The 26,682-nt window shown below is 41.8% G+C and overlaps 4 protein-coding genes across 19 annotated transcripts in view; 3 read left to right on the forward strand and 1 right to left on the reverse strand.

The window, feature by feature from the left end:
- Positions 1 to 6,017, forward strand: part of LOC144005269 (uncharacterized) — a 32,254-nt gene extending 26,237 nt beyond the window's left edge. For 4 of the 6 annotated variants that reach the window (XM_077503331.1, XM_077503332.1, XM_077503330.1 and 1 more), the window contains 4 exons: positions 307 to 405; positions 1,044 to 1,199; positions 1,507 to 1,600; positions 1,694 to 3,878. In XM_077503331.1, the coding sequence (XP_077359457.1) occupies positions 307 to 405; positions 1,044 to 1,199; positions 1,507 to 1,600; positions 1,694 to 1,757 (413 nt within the window). In that variant the 3' untranslated portion in view covers positions 1,758 to 3,878. Of the gene's footprint in view, positions 1 to 306; positions 406 to 1,043; positions 1,200 to 1,506; positions 1,601 to 1,676; positions 3,879 to 4,803 lie in introns of those variants that run through there. The other 2 variants (XM_077503333.1, XM_077503334.1) reach the window with 2 other exon arrangements.
- On the reverse strand, positions 4,697 to 10,295 carry LOC144005274 (proline-rich protein 15-like protein A). 8 transcript variants are annotated; one of them, XM_077503349.1, is made up of 4 exons: positions 10,278 to 10,295; positions 9,454 to 9,518; positions 9,300 to 9,370; positions 4,697 to 5,595 (listed from the first exon to the last, which is right to left on the reverse strand). In XM_077503349.1, the coding sequence occupies exons 3-4, from the start codon at positions 9,368 to 9,370 to the stop codon at positions 5,259 to 5,261; spliced, it is 408 nt and encodes a 135-aa protein (XP_077359475.1). In that variant the 5' UTR covers positions 9,454 to 9,518; positions 10,278 to 10,295; the 3' UTR covers positions 4,697 to 5,258. The 8 variants fall into 8 exon arrangements, with proteins under 8 accessions (XP_077359475.1, XP_077359476.1, XP_077359474.1 ...); XM_077503350.1 differs by lacking the exon at positions 10,278 to 10,295 and adding an exon at positions 9,660 to 9,676; XM_077503348.1 differs by lacking the exon at positions 10,278 to 10,295 and adding an exon at positions 9,586 to 9,606.
- On the forward strand, positions 9,299 to 15,308 carry cdk5rap3 (CDK5 regulatory subunit associated protein 3). Its single transcript, XM_077503341.1, has 15 exons — positions 9,299 to 9,417; positions 9,903 to 10,079; positions 10,218 to 10,263; positions 10,566 to 10,697; positions 10,793 to 10,893; positions 10,987 to 11,035; positions 11,136 to 11,314; positions 11,431 to 11,567; positions 11,642 to 11,786; positions 12,651 to 12,746; positions 12,878 to 12,929; positions 13,009 to 13,097; positions 14,628 to 14,833; positions 14,940 to 15,111; positions 15,199 to 15,308. Exons 2-15 carry the CDS (start codon positions 10,074 to 10,076, stop codon positions 15,262 to 15,264), a joined length of 1,476 nt encoding a protein of 491 aa, XP_077359467.1. The 5' UTR covers positions 9,299 to 9,417; positions 9,903 to 10,073; the 3' UTR covers positions 15,265 to 15,308.
- A 577-nt stretch (positions 15,309 to 15,885) lies between these two features.
- nfe2l1b (nfe2 like bZIP transcription factor 1b) lies at positions 15,886 to 26,159 on the forward strand. 4 transcript variants are annotated; one of them, XM_077503338.1, is made up of 7 exons: positions 15,886 to 16,151; positions 16,986 to 17,736; positions 18,800 to 18,997; positions 19,455 to 19,544; positions 20,953 to 21,084; positions 21,590 to 22,231; positions 22,671 to 26,159. In XM_077503338.1, exons 2-7 carry the CDS (start codon positions 17,188 to 17,190, stop codon positions 23,304 to 23,306), a joined length of 2,247 nt encoding a protein of 748 aa, XP_077359464.1. In that variant the 5' UTR covers positions 15,886 to 16,151; positions 16,986 to 17,187; the 3' UTR covers positions 23,307 to 26,159. The 4 variants fall into 4 exon arrangements, with proteins under 4 accessions (XP_077359464.1, XP_077359463.1, XP_077359462.1 ...); XM_077503337.1 differs by having other exon boundaries at positions 15,889 to 16,151; positions 18,767 to 18,997; positions 19,458 to 19,544; XM_077503336.1 differs by having other exon boundaries at positions 15,890 to 16,151; positions 18,767 to 18,997.
- Positions 26,160 to 26,682: the final 523 nt, after the last annotated feature.

The following is a 26,682-nucleotide window of genomic DNA, read 5'->3' on the forward strand; positions in this document are numbered from 1 at the left end:
AATGGTGAATCAAAGAGGATGATATTGTCACTCACTGTTGGATGGTAATCTCGTGTCCATATGAGGTCAATTGTTACGTTAACAAATTATTAGCCAAGCAGAAGTGTTAAAAATTGCTTGCTCTCTTTAACGATGCAATGTTGATGGCTCAACAAACATTGCTGTTTGCAAGCGTAAGTCTTCTGATAGCTCTGTATTGGCTTTTACCAGTCTTCAAAAAAGGAAGGAAAATTTTTTTGATAGCTAGCTTTAGAATGGATTGATAATTGTAAATAATAATATGTGATCTTTGTGGGACGTTTGCAGACTGCACTGGTGGTCGGATTCTGGTCAGGAGGATTGTACAAGTGGCCCACTATCTGGAGCAGAAGTGTCTCTGTGGAATATCCACTTTATCGCTCCATGGTACTGTCAAATGAATTGATTTATATTTAACTCATTCAAACCCAAAAACATGTAAATATGTTTTTTTTTAATAGTTTGTCTTTCACTCCCAAAAACGTATTTATACGTTTTGTTGTTGTTTTTGTTGTTTTTTTATGCAAGACCATACAGAAGGTTTTGATGCAGCTTCTGACATGAAGAGGTGGCTTAAAGCAATGGTGGTTTATTACAAAAACGGCCAGCGGGTGGCAGCAGAGTATAAGAGATCAGACGGAGCCGAATAATGATAAAACTTAGCTATATTCTAATGCTAATTGCTGCAAAACGGAAACCAATAATAAAATACTTTGTTTTATTCCTGTTGAAAGAAGAAACTATCATATTTCTTTTGGTAGGTTCCATGTTTTTATAGCAATAGAACACAATATTCTGTGGGCCTTGCAAAATCTTTCAAAATCTAGTAAAACAGGCAGGAACGAAGTAGGTTGCGTCAGTGAAAATGGCTGGGAGTGAATGAGTTCAGAAAAGATTTTATGATTTGACAAAAAAATCAGACAGATGAAGTTCTCTCAAAAAATTCACAAGTCGGGCAGCTTGAAAGTGGCGGTAACATTGTATGTGCTTCACAACAAGCTTCATTATATTGTAATTTGTTCAAGGGGCCAATTTCTCGTGTGAGTCTGGCTGGTTGCGCGTATGGGGAAACATTTGGGCCTTCTCGGACCACCAGAGGGCTCTCATCAACCAGACGTCCCCAGTGAACCAGCATGCAGATGTTTGCTCCGCCCCCACCACAGACCGGCGCACCAGTACAGGTCAGTAAAGTCTTTACGGAAGCATTATTATTATTATTGTTGTAGTCACGTGACAATTCTGTTCATGGCCACATTACAAATTAAAAGAGGGTGTGCGCACTTTTGCAACCACATTATGTTAGATGTTTATTTTTACTTCCCCTTCTCAAAGAGATTTTTGTTAAAGGTTATAGGTCACATTAATGGTGGAAAACTGTTCTACATTACACAATCCTGGCATTTGAAGGGTGTGTGTAGACTTAGACTCATATTCACTGTACATTATATATAAATGTTTTTTGTTTTGTTTAATTTGATTGTGTCCAAGGGTCCAGCCTTGGTTTACAGATTGGTCTGGTAGTCGCGGTGCTCCTCCTACTCGCACTTGGAGCAGCTCTTGTCACGTATTTCTTCAAAAGGAGGCATGTATTCTTATTTATATAATTCATATATTTCTTGTATAAAATTGTGCGTGGATATTTATTTATTTTTTTTAAGTCTGTTTCTGCTCTCAGGCGTCCTCTGGACTACGCCACCATGGAGCTGAGCGAGCACGGGGAGGGTCTCTCAGATCTATAGTCCAGGAATAATCCGAGGGTTGTCCTGATGTGGCCGTGAGTGTTTGTGTTTGAAAAGGGAGCGCTGATGAAAATGAGCTATTTTAGAACATATTTTTTTACAAAGAAAATTGTTTATGAACGGTGCTGGTTGCTACGTACTATGAAAAAGGAAAGAGGTACTAAAGGGAGGGGGTGGTAGGTTGGGAGTTAAATGGTAATACTTGAGAGAAATATCTTCTTTTCTTTTAATATTATTGTGGATTTATCTTTTAAGTAAATGAAGCCTTTCCTTTTTTTGAATTCTTACTTTGTGTAGTCTAGTGTACCCTTGGCTATTGGCAGGGGAAAGGAGCCAAGGCCCACCATAAAAATTTGTGAACTGTAGAAAATGTTTATAGTTGCTTATATTGATAGTTTAAACCAGTGTTGTCACGATCTCCTTTGTTTCAAGCCTTTAGTGGGCCACTTTATGACTGTGAAAACCGTATAGTAAATGTACATGTACACAATTGCCCCTGCATTTCATTTCCTATAGATAGTTCTAACGACGTTTAATTTGAAATCTGAAGTCTGAGAAAACGGGAATGTTGCCTCCAATTTTAGCTATGGATGTTAGCTCCAACAATAGCTTGTAAAATTTCCCTTCAACGTTAGCACCAACATTAGCTTCTAGCGTTACTCGAACGTTAGCATCAACGTACCCCCAATGTTAGCTTCCTCATTTAGCTTATTTCAATGTTAGCCTCTGTAGTTAGCTTCCAACTTTACCTCTAATTTTAGAGATAATGAAGGCGAACGTTGGTTTCCAAAGTTAGCTTCCAACATTATATCTAACTTTCGAGCTGATGAAGATGCAAGTTAGCTTCAACATTAGCATTACAACATTGGGATACTCCGCGCGTTCCTTCACCGCTAATGGAATTTTCAATCACTTCAATTGCTGTTTGCAATCAGGCCCGCCGTCTCTACACTGACGTAGCTTCTCCTATGCTAACATAGCGCTTTAGAAGGAGCAGGGCCTTTGGGTTTTTTTTGTTTGTTTGTTTGTTTGTTTAATTAATTGAATTGAATGGAAGTTCTCTGCATTGAATAGCATTTCTTTCCTTGCATTCTTACTTGGTGTAGTGGATCAAATATGATCAACTCTTATTGCTTAGTTACATTTTGTTGTTAGTTCTTGCCAAGATTGTGTTTTTAAATGTGAATGTGTTACAATTACCACTTTCTATTATCTTAAAGTGACTTGTTTACGGTACTTAATATTCTGAGAAAAGGGACGCGAGCCTTGATGTGGACAGTCATTTGTTTTGTGAAGATTATTTACTTATGGTAAATATGGGCAGCAGGGGTCTATTTTATGTATTTGATATGTTGATAATGCCTCAGAAATGGTCATTGTGCCTTGTTGGTTTTTTTTTGTGCGTGAACTTTTGTTTGCTAGATAAACAGCTGCAGTTAATTTAAAATGTAAATCTAAATGATGTTTTGTTTTGTTTTTTGTTTTTGTAATTCTGTACAGTAAATTGCATTTAACACAATTACAGAGATGCCAGTATTGGGGCCACACAGAAAAAAAACAAAAACTAAGAAGTAACATTTATCAGAAAAAAAGTTGTAATGTTACCACAATGTAGTGTAGCTTAATTAAATGCAGGTACATAAATGGTAGTATTTTGAATTGTTCTTTATTATTTTCTTGTAAAATTAATGTTATTGTCAAGTAAATTTTCTTCACAATCATTTTTTTTTTAACTACAGTTTTTGCTATATGAATTTAAGCGCTCCTCATATTGCTTGGAGTTTATTTTCTTTTTTTTTTCCTGTAGTATTTTGAATATATTCTTGTACTGGCCGATGGAATTCTTGTAAACCTGCAATTTAAGGTTAGAAAAATTCAGATTTTGCTCTTAACATTTTTTTTTTAATATTACCATTTTTTTTCTCCTAATTCTAAAGCTGTTTTTTTTTCTTTTCCATGTGGCCCAAATGCATCTTTATAGATGCCAACACAAAGTGCGACAAACTAATGTAAAGTTTCAATGATTTGTATTTCTTTGCTAATACAACTCCAGTTCCTTCCTTAAATGAGAAATGTTGGCGTTTTTTTCAAATTGATTAGAATAAATCCTTTTAAACCGTATTTACCTAAAAGCCTCATTGCAATGTGAGATGACAATATTACTGTAAAGTTTTGTACTGTTTGTGTATTTTCTTTTTTTTCTTCTTCTTCTTCTTCTTTTTTTGTAGCTGTTGAATGTTTAAAAGTAAAATTAGGAAACTGCATTGTAGTTGTACACCTCAAATAATATATTTTCTTGACAGTTTGTATTCTTGAATTGAACATTAAATTACACTTTACAGCAGTATTAAAATGGAGCACAATATTACCTTATTGTGGTGTAATATGTGTATATATATATATATATATATATATGTATATTAGGGGTGTGAATTGCCTAGTACCTGACGATTCGATTCGTATCACGATTCACAGGTCACGATTCGATTCGATACCGATTAATCCCGATACGAATTTATAAGTCGATTGTTGCGATTTTTTTTCATTCAAATTTAGAAAATACTAATCAGTACGCTTGTAGAGTGTAAGATTTATATGAAAATGTATTATTTATTTATCTGAAATTTCAGTCTTATAGAGGTTGTAATCTGTTTCATGTTTGAACAGCATTAAAATAAAATATTAAGGCTTAATGTTCCGTTCATATAACATTCTTCCATGCTCAAGGTGTGAATCCTTAAAAAAAAAAAAAAAAAAAAAAAATCGATTCTGCCGATTATTGAATCGATTCGAGAATCGCGCGATGTAGTATCGCGATATATCGTCGAATAATTATTATTATTATTTTTACACCCCTAATGTATATATATATATATATATATATATAAATTACTGTACATGTGCTGACCATACAACACTGGAAAGACCGGTAATAAAAAAAAAAAAAAAGAAAAAATTCCCTCAGTTGTACTGCACTTATTTTTGCTTCATTTTCGCAGATGTATTTATTTTTTTAATTCTCATTTTTGTGACGGTTTTTATGCAGTGAGTGTGGCCAGTTGGTGTCAGTGTATAGCTCTACCTTATATGACGAGCTGGTTCATGATCGACTGACCAGTGTCTGCTTACCATCGCCATGGCAACAGAGGCAGCGACGCGTGAGGCTTGCATGAGGAGACTTTTTACAAGGACAGTTGTGTTTGAAAATGTGAAATAAGCACAAATAACGAAGAGGCGTTTTTACACATGAACACGTTTTTGTTGGATGTATCAAAAAGAAAATCCACATATCCAATAGTCTTGTTTTATATGTACAACAATTGTAGATGTTTCTCCGCTTTGGTTACTCCACTTTAGTACTGATTGTGTAGTGATGAAAGTTTATCATAATAAAACACCCACATTAGAATATTAAAATATCCACATTGACTGGTGCACGTGAAGGTTCTATTGGTGTCTGCAATGTTCGTCCACAGATTTTCAGTCATTATGTGCTACTTGTCACATCTTGTGGTTCTGCTCAGCCAGATTCTGCTCCCCATACAGTTCCGGGTTCTCCGCCAGCGTGGCTCGGACCTTCTTCTTCTCCTTGAAGCGTCCGGAGTGGGACACCTTCACGTGGCGCCCCTTAGTGGCCGACTTGTCTACGATCTTCTCCAGCTTGGCGCTGAACTCGGCCACTTCTGGAACGGACCCGCCGCCTCCAGCTTCTTTGGTGTTGCTACCCAACTCCGCCGGGATCTCGTACAGGACCTTGGACTCGGACTTCTTCTTGCGGGAGAAGGTGAGCTTCCACCAGCTGGGGTCAGACATGACGGCGGCGGGACAGACGCGAGACCTAGGGGACACGCAGCAAGTCATCAGGGTTGTGTGTGTGGAGGGCCATCTGACTCTTGGCTCTCCGCTGATGAATGAATGAATAATTTAATGATTGAGTATCTTGTGTCTACAAGTATGTGAGCTGACGTGATGTCAGACAAACACCTTCGATGAAGTAACACTAAACCGCACTTATCTGACGTTTCTAACGTTTGCTTGACCTCGCTTTGAACCGCTCAACTTGACTCTACTCTAACATACTCAACTCTAGGAACTTTCATGTCCTACGTACTCCACTTTACTCACATCCGTTCACTGTGCTACTCCACTATACATTACTCAGTAATGAGATGTGGGCAATGAGTTTGTAATCTACTCTAATGACTGCTTTACTCCACTCTATCTACTCTAGATTCTACTTCACTGACTTCACTATACTCTGCAATACTCTATTAAAGTTGACAGTCTGATACTCCACTTTTTTTTGCACCACCTTGTCTTGCATCAATCCAGTTTACTCTCATTTACACTACTATATTCTGTCTACTGTACTCTATTCTGATGTAAACAAATCTTTACACTACTTTGCTGTGCACTACTCTACTCTACCTTCCAAATACTCTGCACTACTCAACTCATATCTCGGTACTACTTTTTCCTGTATTACATCCGTCACTTTACTCTGCTTTACTGCACTCTGCTCTACTGTACTAAAATCTGCGGAAGAGGATTAGGGCCAGTGAAGAGAGAGGAAAAAAAGGTTGTCAGGATTCTGACTTGATTGTCAGACTTCTGACTTTAAAGTCAGAATTCCGACTTTAACTCATTGACTGCCATTGACGGCTATAGACGTCAAACGATTCATTTGAACTGGGCTGGCATTGAATGAGTTAGAGCAGGGGTGTCAAACATAAGGCCCGCGGGCCGGATCAGGCCCGCAAATGGGTTTAATCCGGCCCGCGAGATGATTTTGTAAATAAAAAAAACAAAAAAACAAAAATTGTAATGTTTAACTAATTAATCAGCCGACCACAATCAAAACATAGAGATTTGCAATTTCACAAGCAGTTCTCAGATGAGCAATGCAACTTGTACGGGGAATCGTCGTCCTGGATGTGATTATTTTACACGCAACTTAAACTATGGTTTGTTTAATTATTATTATTACTATTATTATCATATTTTTGTTGTCATTATACACCAACATAAACATGTTAAATCCGAGACAAATTCAATTACTGGTAACACAAATAGATATAACGTCCTTATAACATCATTTAACTGCGCCACGCAATGCATTCTGGGAACAATATATATGTAAAAAAAGGTCGATTTAGCACATCCGGAATGTATACCGGCAAAGTGTTGCCTAGTTCCATTTGCATTTGTGTTACTTTTCGGAACAATACGATTACAGTTGAGCTCCGTAATTTACTGCTGGTCCACGAAAATCTGCGTTTAAATGACGGCAATTGTTTTTACGTTATATACGGTTATTTTTCCCAATGCGGCCCACTTGATAATATATTTTCCTCCATGCGGCCCCTGAGCTAACATGAGTTTGACACCCCTGAGTTAGAGTGAGAATTCCATGTCAGAATTCTGAGATTAAAGTCAGATTTCACGTTGTTTCATCTTTCTTTTCTTTGATCCTTCCTCTGGTCTCCTGACAACTTCAACGACTCTGGCAGGACTCTGAACTGATTTTTCATGGCCTTGTTACTCCACTTAATTCTCCTTTACTGCACTCTACTCCACCCTAATCTACTAAACTATACTTTGCACTACCTTTCTCTGCATTACACTCCATTACGCCATTCCCTGCATTACTCCACTCTCTCCACTTCCGTCCTTTGTTGTAGATGGATTAGGAAGTTATCGCATGATTGTGTCGTGTTGTGTGTGTTCTATGGCGAAAGAGTGTGCGTATGTTCTCTGTTTCATACGAGCAGCTATGCAAATAGCGAACATGTGCGGCGGTCTTATCAGCGACGAGCACACCTGTCGGCACAAAGGTCCCGCGTCGTGTTTGATCTGCTGTGTTGACTCCGAAAGTCGTAAATGTTTTATTTCTTTTTAGGCTGCTAAGAGGGCTGCGCACCATCCTCAATAAGTCACGTGTGTTTTCGCCGCTCAGAAGCCAATTTTACAAGCGATAAACAGTCAACAAAGCCTGGAGTAGAGCGGAATAACATAATACAGTAAATTTGTGTCAAAGTTGTTTATTTATTTTGATGATATTTTTAAGACTTAATTATTCAACTTAATAATTGTTTTCCTAACTATTTTTGTCACCTTGTTTCAGGTCCCTCTGTTCAGTTACATAATTATTTATTCATTTTTATTATTATTATTATTATTATTATTATTATTATTATTTGAAGTTATATATCAAAGGGAATTTCCGTTACACTTTTTTTTTTCTTGCGTCAGACATTTTTGTGCACGTTGCTATTGCTGTTTTTTTTTTTTTTTTTACTAAATGCAAACGAATGGAACTTCAACTGAACTCGACTTAGGCAGTGATTTGACTAGCAAAAAAATGGCCAGTAATTAATATTACTGGCAAACACACAGAAGGCCCATAAATCAAATACATTTTATGGAATCCTGGTTAACTTCCGGAAAATAACTTTTACAATGTGCATATTTCCTTCTGGCGTGTCGGACCTTTGACTGTTGACTCACGGGAGGCCCAACCGCAGTTGACTTTTGAATAAGTTACCATGTGTGTTCTGTCATGCCTCAACACATCACGGCAGCAGGACAAAACCAAAAAAGGAACACCGTGCACCTCTTTTTTTTTTTCTTTTTTTTTTTTTTTTGCCAATCACTAACCAGCTGACAGCAACCAAAGCCGCTCGCCAACACTGATCTACCACGCCATCACTTCATGTTATGATTAGTTGAGTTGGTTGCCATGGTTACAATCATACAGTGGACACAGAGACAGACATTTAGAGATATTTGATGCGATCATTCAGCTGTTGTGCAAGGAAAACTATGACCTTCATGACGGCAGCACCTGGCTTGATTAATGAGCTCGACAGATAGATAGACAAGACAGCTGTCCTACCTTGCTGGCCGAAGAAGACAAAGACAGCAAAAGTGGTCAGAAGTGACTAAGTGCTGCCATGCTTAAAGCGCCTTTCCCCTCTTTTTTTGGTCTTCCTGTCAGGTGAGCAGCATCTCTCTTTTAAGTCTCTCTTCTACCAGTCTCACCTTGTCACCCTGCAGCCACCTGACACACACACACATGCACACACACCTTGGTCCCGCCCAGCTGAGTGCAGGCGTGTGTGACGGTGACTCAGTGGGACCTTCCTTGGGTCCACGTCGTAGAGATTCCTAAGAGCCGAGCAGCTTTCCAAAACTGCACATAAATTTCCCTTTATCGGCCTCAAACGCCACTCGGGCCCTAATGTGGAATTTGGACTCGGAAGAAAGTCATCTTTGTGTTTGGTTTGTCCTACTGTTTCACAACCAGGATTGCACGCACACAAAAGTGCATGTGAATGGAGAGTGTTTTGCATAAATTGTGCGCGGGCTTTGCACACTTTGCAAGTTTGCCAGACATTCAAATGACTGCATGAATTGAGCCTACAGTGAACTAAGTCCAATTTTTTGCCAATTTTAAGTTAACTTCAGAACCGTGTAGCAAACTGAGGCATTTTTCAGATCAATACTGATCTAAATCAAGATTTAGATCCAATTTTGACTTACAGGTGGCAGTCCTGATTCATCAGGCCAACTCCTATTTCCAAGATGGCTGCACCAATGAAACCAGACTTCATCTGCAAAAGCAGACATGAATCCCAGCGTATCTGCAGTATAAATGAATGTAATTTATTGTATTCTATGAAACTATTTCACCAACTTCATTTTCCAATCCCAGTTAACTTTTCTTTTAGGCAGCCTTGATGAAATTGACCAGAATCCAGCCTATAAAACACAAAATCGATAACTCTGTTATGTTGGGTGTGGATGTGGTCAGACAATAACAACACACCTGGAAGGCCATATTTGTACATTTAAAATAAAGACCTGGTTACTGATACAATAACAAAAAAGCTTTATCGTTACTTCTAAAAACGTCCTTTACAATCTGGGGTGTCTGGGGACTAAAGTGTTTTATAAGCATATATATAGCGCTATTAATTAATCGCCCTAAAAATCGAAAAGTTGAGCTAATTTGTGGTTATTAAATACACTTATAAAAAGGCAAGACAAAGTCTTGATGAAGATTTGTCGCCCTCTATTGACAGCTCTTAACTCTACACGAAAATAAATCCTCAGCCATTCACCAATCGAAGGAATCGTTTTCAGGAAAAGGACCTCTGATTGGCGGATTCTTTCGGTAACTTAACAGCGCCTCCTCCTATTGGTCCTCTCTCACGTAACGTGTCAAAACCGGATGATGAGAACCTCTCCAGAGAAAGCCTTCAAATAAACATGGAATAAAGCCGTAAACCAGGATTTAGCAGAAGAACAGTCATTATGGAGGTAGGAGGGATAAAATATACCGCTCGGTTGGAGTTAGCTAGCTGTTTTAATGCTCAATAAGTGACAATTATGCAGTTTTATTTCTGCTTCCCTGCTGTTGTCATTTACAACTGTCAAAAATATTTCTCACTTCGACAGAACATCCAGAACGTCCCAATTGACATCCAGACCAGCAAACTCTTAGGTAAGGTAACTTACAAAACAATCTTTTGTTACTAAATGCGATGCTTTCATGGACCTTAGGAAAGTAGCCGATGATGCGTTCAGTGTCATCACGTACAACAGTTTATCAAACCTTTATTGAACCAATGCATAGATTAAAAACTGATATGACACCAAACTAAATGTTCACAAAAAAAGGATAAAGTTATACACTAATATAATGATGTAGACGCAAGTTGTTTCTTTTGCCATCTGACGATTTTCAGACCAAATATGTTAAATTAGATAATTTCCCATTGCACACCTGATTATGTGTGTATGCAGACTGGCTGATAGATCGGCGTCACTGCACTCTCAAGTGGCAGAATGCCGTCCTAGAAATCCGAGAGAAGATCAATGCCGCCATGCAGGACATGCCAGAGAACGAGGAGATCAAGCAGTTCCTCTCAGGCTCCTGTAGGTGTCTATCCGCCTTGAATCTTGATGCATGGTCACCATATGGTGTTGATGTTGCGTGTCGTTAATAGCCTAATTGACCCTGTTACACGTAGATATTCACTACTTCCACTGCTTGAGAATCGTGGAGATCCTGAAGGGGACGGAAGAGTCATCCAAGAACATCTTTGGCAAATATTCCTCGCAGAGAATGAAGGTGAGAAGATCCGCCACTGTTGCTGCTGCGGTCGTCTTCTCTGTTGTGAAATGACTTCAAAAGTTTCCTGACGGTTTGGTCGTGCGCTTGCAGGACTGGCAAGAGGTTGTGCGCCTGTACCAGGCAGATAACATCTATTTAGGTGAGTGCAAAATCAATTTAAGATCTCTTGAAAACGTTGGAAAAGGGGCAGCAAGTTAGCCCAGTATTTGTTTGTTTGTTTATTTATTTATTTATTTCAGCCGAGGTGGCCAGCCTCCTAATTCGCAACGTGAGCTACGAGGGTCCGGCTCTGAGGAAGCAGTTGGCCAAAGCCAAGCAGCTGCAGCAGGACATGAGCAGGCGGGAGGTGGAGTGCCAGAGCTCGGCCGCCAACCTGCAGGAGCACTACTACGCCGCGTGCAAGCAGTACGGCATCAAGGTGAGTTCACGTCGTAGGAGCAGAAATAATAGTAGGTGGCTGTGTAGTTGTGTTTTTTTTCTGGAAAAGTGAAATCCTGTGAATACATTCTGGTTGCCATACTGCACCTCTCCCAGGGAGACAACGTTCCTCGTGAGCTGCAAGCCCTGGTTAAAGATCTACCAGATGTTCTTGACCGAGTGGGGAGGGACGCCGCCAGGCTTGAAGAGAAAATCCAACTTTACACCGCTTTCACCAACTTTGTATGTGAGTGGTGAGTACACAGACAAAAGAAAAAAAAAAACATGCTCATTGCCCGTTCCTGAGCTGAGGAGTGCCTGTCGGCAGGTCGGAGCCGGTTTTTCCGATGTTGACGTTCGTGCAGAAGAGAGGGAACGCCACCTTCTACGAGTGGAGGACCGGGAAAGTTCCCACGATGGTGGAGAGGCCGCTTGTGGAGGAGACGCCTGTTGAAGCGCCGGCAGAGGACACGGTAACAACAATTATTATTATTTACTCACTATGTTCTTGTGAACTGTGAATAGTCTATGCACAATTCAAATCAGAATATTGACATGCAGTAACCAAAACTAAACAACTTGTTTTTCCCACTATTGAATATTCTATCAATTATTCAATCGACTAATCGGATTCATTTTAATTTTGCATTAAAGTGTATTAGAAAAGCATTTTCCCCCGATTGCTGTTTATTAACCAGTGATTGGTGGTTATTTTGTACTTTGTATTCATATATGGTTAAAAAAAAAAGGGGGGGGGGGGATTGTTTTCCAACATAAACAGATGTTTGCAAATGTCTTATTATGGTTGAACACAGAAGATAATCAATCTCCTTTCATGAAGGACTACAGAAATCAGTGAACAATTACTGTTTTTTGGTCCACTGAACACGTTCATCCTTTTTTTTTTTTTTTTTTTTTTTTTTTTTTTTAAACAAAAAATTTGTTAATTACTTGCATAATTTAAAATTAAAAAAATGACCCCAATATTTTGACACGAATAAATATTCTGAATGTTATACACAAATGGATCATCTGCGCTCAAAATTATGAATGTGATTAATCTGCGTTAATGCATGATTAATGTGATACATTTTTGTGATTAACTTAGTTAACGCTTTAACTGTGACAGCACTATTTTAAATTAATAAATGGCTCAAATGATTACTTGATTAAAATTGTTGTTGATTGATTAATTCGTTGTCAATTAATCAATTAATTTTGACAGCTCTAGTTATACAATATTGACACATAATTTAAAAAAAAAAAAAAAAAAAAAAAAAAAAAAAAAAAAAAAAAAGTAACCAAGTGAATTTGCATGTTTGTTTTTTGTCATCTAGATCGACTGGGGTGACTTTGGCACTCAGGAGCCGAGCTCTGAAATCACAGAGGAGGACGGGATCGACTGGGGCATCAGTGTGGAGCCCAGCCCTGAGGTCCAGTCCTCTAAAATAATAAGAATTGTTTTTTTAATTCTATTTTGCAATAAGACCAACATGAGCAAACGTGGACGTGATGAATCCTAAATTTCTAAAGAGCGTTTTGTCTCGTGATGTTTTGTCAGCAGGACGGCGACGTCGCTCCCGTTGAGATTGAGGTCGTACAAGCAGGCACAGACTGTGAGTGAGCTTCCAATCGTAGCAATTAGACTTGCTTGAATATTTTTATATTTGTTAAAGACGTTGCATGACGGCGTAGGTCCCGAGGGCGTGGCCAAAGGTAATGATGCCTTAAGCGTGCTGGAGAACGCTCAGTCCCGCGGGCAGTTCGTCGATGAACTCATGGAGGTAACATTTTAATGTTGATTGATTCAAATATTTGATCTCATAATATTCAGGAATATGAAGAACATGTTTTTTTTCCAACTGCTGTGAAGCATTAACCTTTTCTTTGATGTATTTTTATCTTTACACAAGTCTTGGGACTTACTGGGCTAACCTGGGACCTCGGGAATTGTATTTCGTGTGGAAATGTGCGTTAAGACAAAAAAAAAAAAATCCTTGGATGTTTGCATCCTTGAATTTTGAGTAAAGAAAGTCTTTGAATCCTTAAAATATCAACTTATAATGTAATATAATATAATTTGAAAGGACAACGACAAAATAAAAAACAATAAGAATAGAATAAACTAAAGTACTGACTGTTCCGGTGCGTTTCGGCCTCTTGGGGGCAGTGTGGTGCCGTACATACATGGCGTACACACTTAAAGTGAGTACAAAAGAAAGCTGTGATTAAAGGGATCCTTTACTTATTTCGCCATTTTTGGCAGTCAAACATTAATATTTTGCCTATAATAAGTTTGATATTTTCATTATTTTTCATGTACAATTAGTACCTTTAAAAACACATTTTGCAACTTGCTGTCGACTGAAAATGACATCACAAGGGCTCAGGTAACCAATCACAGCTCAGCTTGTGAATGTCACATGACCAAACCTCGAAAACAGGTGAGCTGTGATTGGTTACCTGAGCCCTTGTGATGTCATTTTCAGTCGACAGCAAGTTGCAAAATGTGTTTTTCAAGGTACTAATTGTACATGAAAAGTAATGAAAGTATCAAATTAATTATAGACAGAATATTAACTTTTTATTGCCATAATGGGCTAAATAAGTGAAGTATCCCTTTAAATTCTATTAAAATAACTAGTTTTTCACACAATGGGAAGAATTTGTGCCTTTGCGTAGTGTTATCTCATCTGTGGGTATGTGTTCCCACAAGATTTGTCTGTGGGTATTCGTTATTTGAAGGAAAAACACTCCCGAAGTCGATGCTAACGTCCTGTTAGCATTTGCTAACTTACTGTTAGCGCTAGGCTAGCGATGCTATACAAACGAAGCATGTTTTGTATTTAAATATACAATGGATGTAATTCTTGACGTTGTGTATTTAGTTTTACAGTTAACTCCAACTGCGGTGTAATTAAACATCTTAAAGGACGCTTAGCGACAACAGAATAACATACGCTACACACTTGCTAGTTGCTAATGCTACTCAAGCAAAATGGTCCATTCGGGGTACTTTCACAGCGTCGGAAATTTCCTTTTGCTTCAATAACGTTTTAAGGGGAAAATAATAGGCCATTTTGGCCGGCCCTATTTTTTGCTTAATGTTTTGGGCCCCAAAAAAAAAAAAAAAATTACTTATAAGTTACTCACTAATAGTTTTCTGACCAATTAGACTTAGACTTAGAATTAGACTTGACTTTATTGACATTCAATTGGATAATTTCCCACAACATACCTCACACTAAAACCCCACAGAACAATGGTTTGGAAATACCACCATAGAACGGCACCCTGTTCCTGTCGTTATGCAGCTGGAAGCGTTCCTTCGACAGCGCCTCGCCGAGATGGGCCAAGAGAGCGACGTGGTGGCCATGAGTCAGTTCCAGTCGGCGCCGCGCGTCATCCAAATCCAGAGCAGCGAGCGCATTGGCGGCATGCTGTCGGAGGTTCAGGACCTGCTGGGTCGGCTCACGTCGCTCCAGATGCAGCACCTTTTCATGATCCTGGCCTCGCCGCGGTACGGCGCCGGGTTGCAAAAAATATAGACGTTAGCTACAAAACTAATCTGGCTCTTAACTTGGCTGTTTTCTCTACACAACTAAACAATAAGCGCTTGTGTGCAGGTACGTGGAGCGCGTGACCGAAGTTCTGAGGCAGAAAATGAAGCAGGCCGACATTCTGGAGCTGAAGGCCATCAACATGGTGGAGAAGAGGCGGGAAGCATTGGAGGAACAGTCCAGGCTGGAGCCTCGCGTCGACCTGCTGGCAGAACGCACGCAGGAGCTGAAAAAAATGGTAATCACATTTTTGTGTGAATGTTGAGGAAATTGATCAAATTAAATGCTGCTCACTGTAGTTCACTATTTAATCTATTTCTTACAGATTGAAACTGACATTTCCAAGCGCTATAACAACCGGCCGGTCAACCTGATGGGCGTCGTCATATAGAGAGTTTAATCAGGACAAAATAAAAGTTTTATTTCAGTTAAAAAGTCTTGTCAAGTATGTTCTGTCGAGCCTAAAACTGTAGCAGTCTGTGTGGGCCCAAAACTCAACACCCAGAGAATGCAGAGCCAAGATTCAAACCCTTAACCGCTGGGAGATATGCTAACCACTATATCTGCGTTTCTGAACCTTTATTGAGCCAAGCCACATATTTTACATTCGAAATATCTTAATTACCTTGCTTTATTTGCAGTAATTTTTGGACCAAATAAGCTGGTTGGAACTTACTGCCCTCTATCACGTGTGCTGTGCCCAAAATAGCTCTACAATAATTCTGAACGTGTAAACAGAATTCTAACAAAACAAAATGAAACTAATTTGTCATGATTCTGAGACAGAAAATACCATCAAGGTTTGATAAGGTGATGACATAAAGAGGCCAGAGCAATAACATATTGCACTGAATTACATCATGTTGAGTGAAACAATAACAGAAAATCCAACACAAAATGTGACTCATATGAAAGTAAGAGTAGCAGCTGTTTTTCTTAAAAGGAAAGCGTTCTGCCCCGTGACGTGTATGGCCTGATGGTATTTATAAATCCGTGGACGGGAATTTCAGTCGGCTGATGAAAGCTGGCGACTAGAATGTTCTACGCATGCGCCTTGTGAAAGCGTGTTTTGGTGTCAAGCGCCGCGGCTAGGCTAACGCTAGCCGGAGCAGCTAGCAATTCTGCAAGTCATGCTGGGCCATCCAACAAGGGAAGGCTGGGTGGGATGAGCTAAATGGGACGACGGCAACACGGAAGTTTTGACCAGGCTGGATTGTAATTGCGGCGTTCCTGGACTTTGTGACATGGAGACTTAACACAAAAAAAAAGCTTCTTGACGTAAGTATTAAATCAATGCTTTTAAATGCGTATGCCGGTACATGGACCACAGTAAACGACGTCATGACAATACAAATCGCATATGTGAAGAGCTAATATTTATAAGTGGATAATATTTATGTGTTTCAACATTTAAATAACTTAGTCAGTCAACTAGTTTGGGGAGTATTTGCTATTTTGACAGCAAAAAGTAGCCCGACGAGGCTAACCGTAGCGTGACAGCTGCGAGTTCCAATAGAATTTGAGGCTTTTCTAGTCCCGCCCATGCTTCGATTCTCATTGGCTGCTGGTGGTTGCACGGTCGTGTCGCTTCCGGGTTTGAGCTTCGACGAATGGTTGACACGTCACGTCAATCACCACTTGTTGCTAGGGAGATTGTTTGATGCTAAAACGTCGAATCCGGTGAAGACGCCTTCACTTTCTTAAAAAAAACAAAAACAAAAAAAATCAAAGTGAGCTTAATACGTACACGACGCAACGACTTTAGAAAGTGGTTTGTTCACAACGTTGACGTAGGTTAGGCGTGTTCAAAAATACAAGGCGGCTAAGAGCTAGCAACCAGGAAGAAGAGGAGAGGAGGGAGGGACCTCGTCTGCTGTTCTGCCAGCTTTCACCTTCAGCCACACCGCAAGAAGTTGTTGTCCCGTCAAGGGTGGGGTGGATGATGCTTAAACCGCTCCTCGGTTCGGTAATAGGAAAAAATGACAGCTAGGTTGTTGGGAGTTGTCTGCGGCGTGCCGTCCTGCCGGTCTGTCCTCAAATGTGTAAATGTAGCCGAGCTTTGAGGGGATGTCTGCTGCCTCCTCACAGCTCTGTGGTTGTTTCTCTCGTCAGGAAGATGACAATCATATGAAGAAGGAAAGTGGACTCTCACACAATTGGAAACGTTGGTCCCACCCCAGAGCTGAAAACGTTTCTCTCTGGACTCTCCCTGGCTAATTTTGAAGCTTAGTTCTCCTGTACTTGTCTGTTCAAGGCCCCATTTTTGTTTTTATTTTTATTTTTACTTTCACCTTTTTGTTCCTTTTGCAAAGAAATGCTTTACCTGAAAAAGTACTTCACAGAGGGCCTGATTCAGTTCACCATCCTTCTGAGTCTGATCGGGGTGCGGGTGGACGTGGACACCTACCTGAGCGGCCAGCTGCCACCCCTGAGGGAGATCATCCTGGGCCCCAGCTCAGCCTACACGCCCACTCAGTTCCACAACCTGCGCAACACACTGGACGGCTATGGCATTCACCCCAAGAGCGTGGACCTGGACCAGTTTTTCGCCACCCGCCGCTTGCTGAACCGGGTGCGCCAGCTGGATCGCCTCTCCGTGCCCAGCCCAGAGCTCGACACTTGGCTGGTGCACCGCGACGCCGAGAGCGGCCAGGCGGGCAGCGCCAGCATCGCCCTGGACAATGGGGGCGGCCTCGAGGACGTGAACGACCTCGACGCTGCCCCGGCCATGAGGGGGACAGGAGGAGGTGAAGGGGGGCCGCCTGAGACCACCTACAACCTCAACGCAGCCGACGGCAACCTCGGGGCAGTGGCGTCCGACGGAGACCAGCGGCAGGACAACAACGACGACCTCAGCAAAGAGGTACTTGGGAAATATTCCATTCATCTGTTTCTCATCATTCGGGTGAGCTCGAGTTTTTCCCAGCTGACTTTTAGACGAGGGCAAATAGAGACAAGCAAGCATTCATAGGCACATTTACAACAATGGGCAATCATGGAAGCTTGGATGGGTGGGCATGCTCCCCACTGGGTTAATAAGCCACAGCCCTGATTTGAACCCAGAGCCTCAAAATCGTGTGATTAATATTAATAGCATATTTTCGCCATAAGAATACTCATTATTTCAGTACACAAAGTCTCTCTCGAGCCGCAAGGAAGCAACACTCCATTTTGGTCACAGTCACATTAGCATAGCACCAATTTTTGCTCTCGAGAGCTCAGAATTGTTCATTCGGCAGTACCGATTCAACATATCATCTTTTTTTTTTTTTTTTTTTTTTGTGTGCACATGCGTGTGAACTTGTGCTCATTAATTCACCTGAAACCTAATAAAAATCCCATTACCCTTCACCTTAACCGGATACTTCAGTCTCGCCAAAGTCGTCAAGTTCAGAAGGTCAGGAGACCAGAGGAAAGATCAAAGGAAAGAATGATAAATCAAAGTGAAATCCAGTACCACGTGCCACCCACATGGTTACAAAACCAAAATCTTTCACCAACCCCAGTGCACTAATGTGAACAAAAGCTCATTGACGCTTCTAGAACTTTAAAAGATCACGTTGCCTGCTTTTGGATAATAGCCATTCTCATTTACAATACTATAATAAATCTGCATTTCTTCGGCACACCAGAAGGTGCGGCACAATGTCTACAATATTATAGAGTGCTATTTTTATCATTTAATTTTTTTATTATTTTTTTAGGAGGCTGGACTAGATTGATGGCATTTCCATCCATTTCAATGCAGCACAATGTCTTGAGTTACCAGCACTGTCTATAAATAAATTAATCTTGTATCTTAAGGCACCACTGTGTCTGAATATGAGGTGATATGTCACCGATATGTGACATATATGTGCATTGTTAAATGTGTAGTAACTCTCGTATCGCAGGACATCGACCTGATTGACATCCTGTGGCGACAGGACATTGACCTGGGCGCCGGCAGGGAGGTGTTTAACTACAGCAGCCGGCAGAAGGACAACGAGGAGGACAAGCCTCGCCCGGCCCAGGAGAGCAAGGACAACAACGAGGAGCAGCAGCGAGAAAGCTGGAGGAACGACGTTAACCTCCAGACGCTTCGCTCTGTGGATATCGAGACGGGCGAGAGCATCCCCCAGCAGGTTAAATAGCTTCCCTTTATTTGATTTGATAAATGTAAAATTATTGTACATGAAAGTCGAAAAAAGTTTGATGCCTCCACCTGCAAGTTTGAAATTGTAAACAGCTTGGGAAGAGTAGCCCACCTCTGAAGATATAAATCAATATGTGCAAAGTAAAACCAAAGAGTCTCAAGTCAGCAATTTAAGGGAGAAATATGATCATGTTTGCTTTTTCAGGCACAATACAACAGACACCTCCTGGCTTGTGATTTAGTCCTGGACCAAACTTACATTTAACCAACTTTGTTTGTGCTATTATTTTAACAAGTAGTAATCGTTTTTTTATAAGAATCTGTACCAGTGGTGCAGGGTTTCTGTCCTCAAGCCGATTCCACTCCCTGCAGCTTTTGTGTCACGTTCATCTCAGTCGCCTCACATTTTCACTCATTTTCCACTTTGTGGTGTGCATGTTGTTCAGCAGCCTGCTGCGGGCTCACAGACCTCCCTGTCTCTGCAGGAGTGCTTGAGGCTGCTGGAGGCCACGTTCCCCTTCGGAGAAGATCCCGAGGTAAAGACGGCCGCGTAAAGCCAAGATGCACACTGAACGGCCGAACTAGACGAAACTGGACAATCACAAAACAAATTACTGCAGTAACTAGGGCTGCACGATATTGGAAAAAACTGACATTGCAATTTTTTTGGGGGGGGGGTCTGCAATAGATTGCGATATTAAAAATGGAAGAATGGGAAGAATTTGTTTAACTCACCATGACACAATTGTATTCATATAAATGGACTACTTTTTATATAGCTTTTTATATAACTACACCATATGGTGCCCTGTTGTAATGATTGTGGGTAATATTTTCAAATCAAATTTTTGTCTTAGGAATGTGGCAAATACAAAAAAAAAAATTATTGTACTGTAGTCAAGTTTCCATGGCATGAGTAAAGTCATTTTGGGGTGTGAACTACTCCTTTAATTAATGTTTTATTCTAATGCAAAAACCCTACATCTTACCACTAATATTTGTATTATTTCAAATTAAATTATTATTATCATTAGTTACGGTGTTGAATGGCACCATGTATTTCGCCAGGTGAAAAGTTAGTATATCCGTGATTTGTCGGTGCTGTTTGGACTTCTTATCATAAGGTGTTATGCTGGCAGTGGCAAATGTGTCTCTTAATTGTTTTTTGAGTAGATGAAGTTTCACTTCGTGTCCCACTTCTAGTTTGAACTGGTCATACAGGGGCTTGTGATGGCGATTCAAATGGTCGGACAGGTCTGTTGTATTACCTTGTGTTGCGGCAACGACGTTTTTTTTTTTTTTTGTGTGTTTTAAATTCTGTATCTTTTTTCTATAGTCTAAATACTTCCATATTACGGATGTTGACTTTCTTTTGGTGACTAAATCCACTGCCGCTAAGTTCCACCGCCCTCTCCTCATCATGTGCATGTCGCCTGTTCATGTTGTCAGAGCAGGAGCAGCCTGTGAGCGTGGAGCGGGGAGGGGCCGCCGGGACTGATTAGCAGGAGGGAGGGGAGCGCAAGACAGGCTGTGCAGAGCGTTGAGCAGCTTGATGCTTTTATGAAGCAAAACAAACGTTTGTTTGCTCTAAAAAAAAAACACTGCACGTCTTGCGATGTGACTATCGCGCATGCGCACATCGCGATTGCGATGTTCAAACGATATATCGTGCAGGCCTAGTAGTAACAAAAAAAAATGTGACCTTGTAGTCCAAAAATGAGGGATTAGGGAATGAATGATAACATTACAATATCAAACGGCATTTTTGTTTTGAAGATTATGTGATATGTATAAACGTCAGTTTCAGATAGCATGCCTTTGACATTTGGAATCACCGCGACTTAATGTGCATGTGTGCTGGCTTTACACCACCATGTGAGCTTCTCTGAAGAAAACACAGTGAAAGAATAGTTTTTAACTTGAAACGTTTTTTCATTTTATTAGTTTCCCACCCCGGCCGCACCACCCGAAGTGGTGTCCACCGGTGCAGAAGCCCCGTCCACATCACAGGGCCTGGCGCCTCAGCTGGACCTGGAGCAGCAGTGGCAGGACATCATGGCCGTCATGGAGCTGCAAGTAGGCAAACCTTAACGTTTATCATACGCAACCATGCATTGACGATTCAAACTTCCAACACCTGCCATCGGTTGGAAACCAGTCTAGGGTGTAGTTTGTCTTTTGTTCAAAGGCTCCAGTTAATAATGATAAACCAATGAGGAGATATTTTGTGCTAAAAGACCTGAACCTCATATCAATATTTACATGGCATTAGATAAATAACTTACTGTACTTGAGTTAGAGTAGAACTGACATATGGAATTGAGTAAGTCCTCCTCTGCAGTAGTTGGCGCTATACTGTGGCAGTTTGACACATTGCGAATCATCTGTATTAGAAAGAAAGGTCTTTTTTTTTTTTTTTTTTTTGTCATTGAATTAAATGAAATTTTATACAGTATATCAAAAGTACAACAGGTATCGATCGATACTCGGTACTCAAAAGAGGGAAGACTCATACTGGGTTCAATCTGAACAAACGTGCCATTAAAATGATCTAAATGTAATATGGTGTTTTGTGTCGAAGGCAATGGACGTGAATAACAGCAACGCAGGATGTGGCATTGACATCAGCAGGACGTTGGCATCTGACTTTGGACTAGTCGTGCCTGCAGCGCCGATCCACCAGGACGTGAGCCTCCACCAGGCTTCGTTGGCCGGTTGCAGCCAGGAGTTCCCTCCAGTTTTCCCGCCTCAGCTGGATTCGGCCGGCGGAGTGCGAGCATCCTCCAGCAACTCCAGCCATGTCAATGCCACCTTTGGAACCACCAATCTCACTGGACTATTTCTGCCCCCACTTCTCAACGCCACCGGCGCCAACGTTACCGGCACATCCATCCCGGTGGACCCGTTTTGTGGGCTTCTTGAGGAATCCATGCTGGATGAGATCAGCCTCCTGGACCTGGCCATGGAGGAGGGCTTCAGCCACGCTCAGGCCTCGCAGCTGCGGGAAGAGCTGGACTCGGACTCGGGCCTGTCCCTGGACTCCAGCCGCAGCCCGGCATCCCCCAGCAGCTCGGAAACATCATCCTCGTCATCTTCGTCCACCTCCGCCACCTTCTCGGAGGAGGGCGCCGTGGGCTACAGCACCGCCGCGTCCGACTCTGAGGAAGGAGCCGTGGGCGGATACCAGCCAGAATACAGCAAGCTGTGCCGCATGAGCTTTCAGGTTGACTTTTTGTTTCAAATCATTCATTTTATATTGCGCTTGTCCTCAATCAGGGTCAGGGGTAAGCTGTAGTCAATCCCAGCTGACTTTGGCGACAGGTGGGGTACACCCTAGACTAGTCTCCAGCCAATTTCAGTTGTTGGAAGTTTGAATCATCAATTCCTTGCAACACTTATTTCTTGGTGTCAGTGGACAAGTTGCCATTTAATGTCAAGGCACATATACCTGTAGACAAACATAGACTGGTTACTATTTAATTGTGATTGGCTGATAAACAGTTGAGGGTCTCCCCCACCACTCATCCCGTCGACTGGGATAGCCTCCAGTTTAGCCTCATGATAAAAATGGATAGGTGGTTAGCAAATGCCTTTATGAATTACTAAAGTACACTGATCTGTCTTGCTATCTATCTGTCTCTCATTCCTTTCTGTCCATGTAGGACAACTTCCACGGCCTCCCGCAGTTAGGAGGAATCAACCACAACCATACCTACAACCTACCACTTGGAACCTCTTTCACAGAGCATCCAGAGCTCCCGAAGAAGCAGAACTCCAAGCTTCCTCCTCCAACATCCGAACTTCTGGACAAACACTCGAGCCGGGACGAGCGACGAGCCCGCGCCATGAAGATCCCCTTCTCCAACGAGAAGATCGTCAACCTACCCGTGGAGGAGTTCAACGAGCTGCTGGCCAAGCACCAGCTAAGCGAGGCGCAGTTGGCTCTGGTCCGAGACATCCGCCGGCGCGGCAAGAACAAAATGGCGGCGCAGAACTGTCGCAAGCGCAAGCTGGACACCATCATCAACCTGGAGGAAGGCGTGCACCAGCTAAGGCGCGACAAAGCCCGGCTGCTCAAGGAAAAGATGGAGTTCCTTCGCTGTATCCGGCAAATGAAGCAGAAAATGCAGAGTCTGTGCCAGGAGGTTTTCGCCCAAGTCCGGGATGAGCAGGGCCGGCCTTACCCGCCCAGTCGATACGCTCTTCAGTACGCCGCAGACGGGAGCGTTCTGGTGGTACCGCGCACTGAGCAGAACCGGCCCAGGCCGGACAAGAAGCCCAAGGACAAGAAGAAGTGAGGTGGCCAATCTTGTCGGGGACTTTATGAACACGCGATGGAGGCAATGCCCGCCAACTTGCCTGCGCTTGACTTCCCGCGTTCGTTTGGCCCTATTTTCATTCTGCTCCTTGTTATTTTCCCTCACTTGACCACTCATCTTTCCGGATTTCTGAGGCGGGAAAAGGGAATGCAAGACTTTTTAAAGAGGTAGCTTCGTGGAGGACAAAGCAGTCATCCAGGGAAGTTGTGAAGGTCTGAGATTCACTTTCACAGAGTACCCGGAACTTCAAACTTCCGCCTCTTCACCTGAGCTCAAGAGCAAGTGCTTGAAGCAGAAACAAAGCCAAGCCATGAAGATTTACTTCTCTGATAACAAGATGTCATGTTAAGACCCAAGAACGAGATGATTAAGATCCAACATCGGGATCATCAACATCGGGATCCTCATGATCATTGAAATCATCAAGATCCGACATTGAAATCATCAAGAGCCGACAACGAGATCGTCAAGATCCAAACACAAGATCATCAACCTCCTAGTGGAGGAGTTCATTAAGCTTCTGGCCAAGAACTAGGGCTGCTGCTCCTTTTTTTCCCCTTGCTCTTTGCTCGACCACTCATCCTTCTGGACTTTTGAGGCGGGAAAAGGGAATGCTGAGTGGAGGCCGGTTGCAGGGCAAATATGAGTCGGTGAGGAAGGTTCTGAAATGTCTGCAGTCACTTTCACCGAGCACCTGCAGTTCCCCAGGGAGCAGAACCCCACAAACTTCAAGCTTCCGCCTCCACCAGAGCTTCTGGATCCCCTTCTCCGATCACAAGATCACCAATCTCCCCGTGGAGGAGTTCAACGAGCTTCCGACCAAGAAGCCAAAAGCATCTGCGACTGATTTTGCTCCCCTCGTTCAGCCGCTCATCTTTCCGGACTTCCGAGATGGGGGAAAAGGATGGGAAAGAAGACTTGCTTCGTGGAGGACAAATTCCAGCGTCTGTCTTTGGGTCAGGAAGTCTACCGAGGGTTTGAGGAAGTAGTTCTGCCTTGCAACATGTATCCACGTGTTATTCTTCTTCTAGATTTCCATCCACATGTACCGTCGTCTCCAAAAGGTTCGGCTTGATGCGCTCCGCTGACATTGACTCTTCATAATCTCTAGTCCAGGGGTTCTCAAGCTTTTTGGGTTCAGGGACCACTTACAGGGGAGAGTTATTTTTCAATCACCCCATCATAATCCTACCACCCCATTATTATCCTATCACCAATCAAACAGTGTAACTCTGATCATAAACCTTACAACCTAGAGACTGTTAATACAAGGGTGTCAAACTCAAGGCCCTCTGGCCACATCTGGTCTGCCATAAGTTGTTTTGGTTGCCCACTAAAGCAGGTTCCATGTCTACTTGTTTTCTTCCTAAATTCTTTTTGGCATACAATCTGTACAGACCCTGACCCTTAGAACTCATAAAAGACTCAAAACTCAAGCCCCTTTGTATGGGGTTACTGGCGCAATTGCCGATTAGCTAGATAGCTAGATCTAAACCCCAAAAATGCAGCTTTTCGAATAGTTCAAACTAGAGCGCCTCGTTGTCTGCCCTGGGTGCACACAGTATGTGGCCTGGCTGCCACCCAAATAGTTTGACGCACCTGGTTCAAAAAAGGAACTTGGTTCCCGACTGTTGCTAGCTAACTGCTTACACTTACAACATGGCTACAAACGAGCGAGTTTAACAAAAGCACGTTGCCACTTGCTAATTTATTGGCTTTTCCTGACACCTCTCGCGATTATTCACAATCATATCAGAGCTTTTAATTGGCCTCAAGGTAGGCACTTAAAAACATACGGCCAATTTATTGCTAATTTGCGAACCCGAAGTTCCACCTTGCCTTGAGTAGTCCAGGGGACCCCAGTTTGAGAACCACTGCTGTAGTCTACGCAAGTCAGCTTTACAGTCAAAGTCTGCACTTTTTCCTTCGTTTTTAAACGTAATCATCAGGACGAGGGGAGCGCTGACAGGTTTTGTAAAGGAACCTCTTGCATCCATCTCAAATCTTACTGTTCTTTGGGTGAGTGTGAACATTGTGTGTGTGCGTGTCGGTGGTAGCGGTGGTCAAACTACTGTAGTGTGGGATGTTGTGCCATGACGGAGGAACATGCTTGTTATGCTCTCATCATTGAGGGCTGTATTGAAAAGTTGTCATTTGTAGTCCTGAAAAGTAACAAGCATGTGGGGAATGAAGAGTATGGAGCTTCAGACATGAGAGGATGGGTGGATATTGGGTCATAATTTAGATGCAACTTGCGCACAAAATATGTTGCGGCCACGAAATACTAATTTGTGGTTTACCCATGAATAGCCGTTTGGCTAAGCAAACGGAGCGCACCTTCACTAGAAACTAAAATGTCCTCTGATTCTTGCGAAAGTGCACTTCATTTGCTTTAGCAAACTGTCCAGGGATGGTATGTATATTGTGTGACCATTATAGCTACTCATGGCCACAAATTTGTATTTTGTGCATGTTATCCACAGTTTGTGGCCACAAAGTAGTATTTTATAGCCACAAATTTGCCATTTATGCTTGTTATAACGAATTTGTGGCCACAAATTAGCATTTGGTGTGCATGTTCAAGCTAAATTGTGACCACAAAGATTTTTTATTTTTTTATGTTTGGGGCTCCTTTGATTAAAAGTGGGTGTGAAAACATTTCTCCTCACCAACTTTTACATCCTGCTAAAACTTGAGCACTTTTTTTTTGTCTGTCCTGTAAATATGTGTCAACCCCCTGCCACCTTTTGATTTAGATGTAGTTCCACCATGTTTGCTGGCAATCAACATTTGTTTTTATGAAATAAAGTGTTTTTATTTCCAGCTGTTTAATTCGGTGCTTCAGTCGTATCAAACTAAACCAGAGGACAGTAAAGGTGGTAGTTTACTGCTTAATTTTACAACTAGGAATTTTGTTAAAATCAAATGCTGGTCTTGTCGCTGAACGTGCCTAATTTGGAACACAGAAAACCTTACATGGGTAAAGACAAATTTGGGTGTTGTCGGGTCAAGTAAACATTGCAAACAGTTTATAGCATATGTATGTATTAGAAATTAATATAATTGACAGAAATCAAGGGCCCCAATCAAATTTTGCTTTATCGTGGTGCAACCGATGAACAAGCTGAGACAAAAGGTGTAACAAAAAGTGAGTTTATTGTCCAAAAATGACAGCGAGACATGGAAAAACAACAATAACCATCACCAAGCACGAAGTCATCACGGCAAACCGATCATCAGAACACGACTGCTAAGATGCAAGAAAAAAAACAAGACAAACGCAATATGGCACATAATGATGATGGAAAACGGTGTGAAATGACAAAATGTTAACACTGCATGGACACGATGTCAA

Source organism: Festucalex cinctus, chromosome 17 (assembly GCF_051991245.1).
Source record: "Festucalex cinctus isolate MCC-2025b chromosome 17, RoL_Fcin_1.0, whole genome shotgun sequence".
In the NCBI taxonomy this organism is placed as follows: domain Eukaryota; kingdom Metazoa; phylum Chordata; class Actinopteri; order Syngnathiformes; family Syngnathidae; genus Festucalex; species Festucalex cinctus.

Excerpts from the sequence above, each read along its gene's own strand:
- nfe2l1b (XM_077503336.1), top strand. The coding sequence starts at position 17,188 with ATGCTTTACCTGAAAAAGTACTTCACAGAGGGCCTGATTCAGTTCACC. Across the intron at positions 18,998-19,454 it reads GCGAGAGCATCCCCCAGCAG|CAGCCTGCTGCGGGCTCACA; the intron begins GTTAAATAGCTT and ends CATGTTGTTCAG. Across the intron at positions 22,232-22,670 it reads TGTGCCGCATGAGCTTTCAG|GACAACTTCCACGGCCTCCC; the intron begins GTTGACTTTTTG and ends CTGTCCATGTAG.
- LOC144005274 (XM_077503349.1), bottom strand. The coding sequence starts at position 9,370 with ATGAAGTCTGGTTTCATTGGTGCAGCCATCTTGGAAATAGGAGTTGGC. Across the intron at positions 5,596-9,299 it reads ATGAATCAGGACTGCCACCT|GTCTCGCGTCTGTCCCGCCG; the intron begins GTAAGTCAAAAT and ends CGTGTCCCCTAG.
- cdk5rap3 (XM_077503341.1), top strand. Across the intron at positions 12,747-12,877 it reads GTGTGGAGCCCAGCCCTGAG|GACGGCGACGTCGCTCCCGT; the intron begins GTCCAGTCCTCT and ends TTTTGTCAGCAG. Across the intron at positions 12,930-13,008 it reads CGTACAAGCAGGCACAGACT|GTCCCGAGGGCGTGGCCAAA; the intron begins GTGAGTGAGCTT and ends ATGACGGCGTAG.